At 32.0% G+C, this 6,000-nt stretch overlaps 1 protein-coding gene across 1 annotated transcript; it reads left to right on the forward strand.

The window, feature by feature from the left end:
- Window positions 1-4,573: 4,573 nt before the first annotated feature.
- Window positions 4,574-5,712, forward strand: LOC136808691 (uncharacterized). Its single transcript, XM_067065232.1, has 4 exons — window positions 4,574-4,809; window positions 4,997-5,073; window positions 5,264-5,469; window positions 5,596-5,712. Exons 1-4 carry the CDS (start codon window positions 4,760-4,762, stop codon window positions 5,650-5,652), a joined length of 390 nt encoding a protein of 129 aa, XP_066921333.1. The 5' UTR covers window positions 4,574-4,759; the 3' UTR covers window positions 5,653-5,712.
- Window positions 5,713-6,000: the final 288 nt, after the last annotated feature.

Here is a 6,000-nt window from a genome sequence, read left to right on the forward strand (position 1 = left end):
GAATTTCGGCAAAAGTGTGATATTAAATATTAAAGATTCCCGTCTTTCTTTGCTTTTTAAGTACTGATTCTAGGTTTTCAATCGACGTATTCAATATAGAATTTCGCACAACAAAATAACACAATATAAAAACTTTTATTTATGCACTGAGCAAATTTTCTTTACTTTGATAAATTTCAGCTTTTTAATTCAATTAGATCTAATGTTACTTCAAAAAACGACTTTAATGTTTTTTTTTAAATCATTTTAGTGCGTGACGTCATTTGATCAAAAAACTTAAATATCTTCCAACTGGAGCCACTTTTGGTGGTAAAATTTTGCACACGAATTTAGTGGAGCATTTGTAAACCATTGAAATCAAAATGTTTATTTTTTTTTGCTGACGTCAGCAAAAATATGCAAAATTCGATTTTTTGCAATAAAATGCTGACGTCATCATTTTTTTAAAATGTTTTTTTGAAAATTTTCTTTGCCTTAATATCTTCCGGTGTGCAAAATTTCAGCTTTATAATCAAAACGTATCAAAAGTTATTGCAAAATAACGATTTTTCGACGTCAACAGCTCACTGTGACGTCATTTGATCAAAAAACTTAAATATCTTCCAACTGGAGCCACTTTTGGTGGTAAAATTTTGCCCATGAATTTAGTGGAGCATTTGTAAACCATTGAAATCAATATTTTTTAATTTTTTTTTGCTGACGTCAGCAAAAATAGACAAAATTCGAATTTTTGCAATAAAATCATCATTTTTTTCCAAAATTTTTTTTTGAAAATTTTCTTTGCCTTAATATCTTTCAGTGTGCAAAATTTCAGCTTTATAATCAAAGCATATCAAAAGTTATTGCATATAACGGTTTTATGACGTCATCAGGTGGCCCGAAGCAAAATTTCTTAATTTTGGGTCGAAAATTTGAAATTTTTTGAAAAATTCTTTTTTCATACTACGAGTTACCATTTTTTGCACAGAAAGTAATCAAAATGAACATGAAACAATGAAATCCTTACCTTTAATCGTGATTTTTAGTACTTTTTATCCCCGGATTTCTTCATTTTTTCGTTAGGTGCCACTACAAAAGGAGTATTAATTCTTGGACAAAACTGATTTTTTTCAAAAAATTTTTTTCAACCCATAGTGTAATGATCAAAGATCATCTAGAAGAAAAAAGATCGGAAAATTTAAAACCCAAATTTGAATAATAACCAAAACATGCCCAAAATAGAGTTTTTTTTCTATTAAAAAATGCCCCTTTTTGAGCCACTTTTTGGAAGGCCCTCTGCAGTAAAAGTTGGCTAATTTTGCTCCAATTAGCTTCACAAAAAATCCCATTACTTTTTTTCTATAAATGCTAGGGAAGTCAACGACCCCTCGTTGAAACGAGAAAAGATAGAGCTTAAAACCAAGTTTGACAGGGGGGTTAGAAAGTTTGAAAATCGGCCTAAAGTGCCTACTTTAGTGCTTTTCAATGGTATAAGTGGTTCTGGATTTTAGCAACTTTGAAATATAAGCGACGTGCACTCATAACCTCTAAAATACTATAGAAATCTAAGTTATATAACTTGAAGTGTTGAATTTTAATAATTTTTGAAAGTTTTACAGTCCAAGGAATTTAGTTTTCAAAATGTTCTATTTTTAGTGTACAACTTCTAAAGATCAAAGTTTAAGTTGTTTGTTTCCATTTTGTAGCTATATTTTGTTAGATGTTTAGGTTTGATTTTATTGTCAAGCGTGATGTTTGTTTCAATTTTGTAGTGATTTATGTTCACATTTTAGATTTGACTATTATAACTATAAGTTAAGATGTATGTTTCAATTTTTGTAGCTTTTCTGTTCAGATGTTAGAACTTTGTTAGCAAGCGTGATGTTTGTTTCAATTTTGTAGTGATTTTATGTTCAGATGCTAGATTTTAACTAGACGTTCGCTTTATGATGATCTTAGTTTCAATTTTGTAGCTATGTTAGCCCTGGCAGTAGCAAACGTGCTTTTTTTATCAATGATACATTATTTTAGTGAAATGCGTGTTTCACTTTTCTCTGCAGCCTTTAGCATTGACCAAAATAACCAATTAAATTTGATTAGGAAAGGTAAAATTTTGAAGAAAATTTTACATTATAACACCGGCTGTTTTATCAACTCGCTAGTTTGATAGCCCTTTTTATGTATTATACAAGAAAAAGTTCTTTATTTTGTCAATTATATTTTCCTTAGATTTATTTATTCAATTATAAATTATTCATGTAAATTTTCCACAGTAATTCATTGAAATAATCATGCTTATTGCGAAACTTTTGGCTCATTGTTTACTTATGGGTAAAGTATTTATGTGTACTGTAACTCAATATTTTTACAAATTGATCACGGCTGTTAAGCTGGGCGCTGAAAACTAAACTCAATTTGCGCGTGCGCGAGAAAACGAAAGTGGTTTTCATCTTTCTCGGAAGCGATGGGGAGCTGGAGTTTTTTGTTTACATCTGTGGTTTCAAAGCCTTGATTGTTGTTTTTTTCGCACTAGCTCATGTTTTCTATGGTTTTATTTGAAGCTGTTTGACCAAGGTTTGTTTTTATATAACTTTTTGTATCCTAGAGATTATGTAAACATAAATAAAAGCGGATTCCATTGCCCTACTCAAAAATTCAAAATTTAGCCATTTTCAAGCCTCGAAAATAAAAGATCTAAAATTTTTCTAGGTATAAGGTTTTCTGTAGTGAAAAGATTGATCTTTTAGCTTCACAAGTATATATCATAGAATATGTGGTAATTTGCTTCAAAAAGAAGGAGTTTTGGTAAGAAGTAAAGCAGATGATATCCTGGATTGTTTTTATTTAAAAACTAAGACTGATAATGACCAAATACATCCAAAATTCATATGTTTGAAGTGTTGTGCACAATTAAATGCAATCAAAAAACGTGTTTCCACCGTGAAGCATCTGGTGATAGATTGGCCTGAACATTCCGAAGAGGGTTGTTGGGTCTGTGTAACAGCTGAGTCCACCCAGACTAATCCAGTAGGTCGCCCGAAGAAAGCCAAATGTAGGAAAGGTCGACCTGCAGCAACATCAGTACCGACATTATGGACACGGTATGACAGTCGGTATCTTATGAATCAGGTTCCGGCAGCATTGAAAAATGTTGGTTATAATACTGTGTCATTAAATTCTTTTACTCAAGATAATTTCACTGAGCTGGTAAAGTGTCCTGTTTGCTACAAGCTTATCGACAAGCCATTCCTGCTATTATGTCAGCATGTTGTTTGTTTGTTGTGCCTGCTAAGTCGCATTGAAGGCAATGAACTTCTACAATGTAAATGTCCATGTACATCATGTGAAGCAATGGTCAATCCATCAACTGTTGTTTTTTCTCAGCAAACCATTGACATTATAGAACGTTTGAAACCAGCAACCGCTACCAAAGAAATCAAACTAAAAGATGTGTTTTTGTTGAATAGTGCTGATAGAGTTCCACGAGACTTTGAAGAAGCAGCCGTACATATCATCAAAACCAAATTATCTCAATCTTGTGACAAGTCTATATCGTTTAACACTGGTGGATCAAGGGTAAGCCAATCTGCAAATAAAAAGATAACAACTGTAAAATACAATACCTAAAGGTTTGAAAAAAGTATCCCTTTTTCGACAATATGTAGGCTGTAGCAAAACATTAAATGTTCTGGGGCTGTTTCATTTTGTGAAAATTCTCCATGAAGGTATAAATATTATCTATTACATTTCCTTTTAAGCCTCTTGTTCTTGTAACAACACCTAAAGCGATCAAGAAAAATGTTAGTAATGGAGAAAGTACAAGTCAAGCTTCACGCTATATCAGCTTGTTGAGTTTAATAGAGCAAAATGAAGTTCTTGGTACCACGAAAGTCTTTGATGCAAAAACAGTTGTGGCTATGAAGGCTGATCTACAGATACCATGGGCAACACTGAGGAAATTAGCAAGGTTATTCTATAAATTTAGCTTTCACTTTATCAGTATTAAATCATTCATAGAAGATATCAAAAGTTATTATTACAATAGTTTTGAAAGTATCTACATAAAGCACCCACTAGCCTTAGAATGGGCCTAGCTAAGTATACCCCCAATGGTGAACACTTTTGAGATAAAATTGAATTAAAAAAAAATTGTAAATTATAGCAAGTTGATTTCATACATATTTAAAGGATTTATGTTTTTATTTGAATTTTAGGTGGATTGGAGAGAGTAATGTGAATTTTGAATCTGAGCGTAAGCAAAGAGCATTCATGAATACTCTGACTGGTGCTGTTGTCATTTTGTTTGAATGCCCCCTTTTCAATTCCCGAAACGTTGTAAGAAGACTGGAAACATACTGAAAGGGAAATATGAACAATTAGAGCTCCTTGGGCTTACATTGATGATCTCAAAGGGCACTTGTTTGGCTATTTGGATTCTCTGAAGAGGTAAACAATTATTAAAAACAAAAAAAATACAGTAAACTAGAAATCAACTACAAACAAAAGCTCAGAATTTGTAAATTGGAAAATTGAAAAAAAAACATAGTGGTTTCCCTGCATAAATGACAATTTCGAATATATTTTTTTCAGTGCATCGTTGTTTGTTGAGAAGCAAGCGAAAAAAGACGAGTTGCATGTGAAGATAGGCGGTGACCATGGTGGTGGTTCGTTTAAATTCTCTTATCAATGCTGCAATACAGATTGCCCAAATAGTAGAAAGAACACGATATTCTTCAATACTTTTGAAGCTAAAGATTATCGTGTTAATGTCAAACTATCCATGGATCGGTACAAAGACACGATTGATTTGATCCAGACAATGGATTGGAGGTGACTTCCTGAATGATCTTTTTCATTTTTTATACATTTTTCTCGTATCTCTACTGCTTTAACATAAGTCTCTGATCTAATATGTTGAGTCTAAAAAGAATTTTAATGTAATCCCAAAAAACCTTAGTGAAGAATTAAACATTATTGCAAACTCTAAATTAAAGTTTTGATTTGCATTTCTTTATAGAGGAAGAAAAATTCGGATGTTTCTTTTTAATGATTATGAATTTCTGGCATCTATTTATGGAATCACTGGTGCAAGTGGTAAGGTCTTTTTTATAAATTATATTTTATGATATATTTTGCGGCAAAAATTCTCAAACCAAATGTTAAATGTGAAAGTAAATGATTGACATTCATATTTCAGCTAAAATTTCTTTGAAAATCAAAAGACACAAAAATGAGTTCACACTAAACTTCAAATTAGTAAAAATCTCCTTCTTTCATATTTTAGGACGTCATTGTTGCCTATTGTGCAATGCAACATATTCTGAGATTCAAAAGTGTCCTTCTGAGCAATGCGATAAAATTACAGAAAGAACACTGGAAACCTTAAAAACCAAGTTGAATGAATTCCAAGCTGCAGGTGGAATCATCGGGAATGCAAAATTTTTTGACAATGTAATTCACGAGCCTATTGTCAACATTCCACTTGATCAGGTATAAGGCCTAATTAATTATCAGCTTATTAACATTCACACTTTCAATAAGTTTGATGTTTCAAATCAGTAAATTGACCTCAAAAGTCAAGCATTTTAAAAATTATAAAAATCCTCTTACTTTAAGGTTGCTATCCCAACAGATCAGCCTTGGTACATATCTGAAGATCTTCAACATGCTTGAAGATGAATGCAGACTCTTGGATATGGAGATACTGGGTGAACCAACAGCAAGGGATGAGACAGCGGAATGTGGAAATCCTAAAGAAAATTCAAAATCTTGAATACATTGCACAAGACTGCCACAATAAGATCTGCCTTGTCCAAGACGCCATTCGAATCAATATTGCTAAAAATCCCGAGAATGATCAAAACATCAGAAGTATATACAACAACAGAATTGAGCATTTGAATGAAGTACTTTGCCAAAAGGTATAGAAAACTCTACTGCGTCTTTTGGATGTCTAAAATGATATTACCTTATCATTGCAAAAATAACCTTTACAAAATTAGGTTCACAAAAAAGAGTAAA

This window comes from Clytia hemisphaerica, unplaced genomic scaffold, assembly GCF_902728285.1.
Source record: "Clytia hemisphaerica strain Z4C2 unplaced genomic scaffold, Clytia hemisphaerica genome assembly, whole genome shotgun sequence".
Taxonomy (NCBI): Eukaryota; Metazoa; Cnidaria; class Hydrozoa; order Leptothecata; family Clytiidae; genus Clytia; species Clytia hemisphaerica.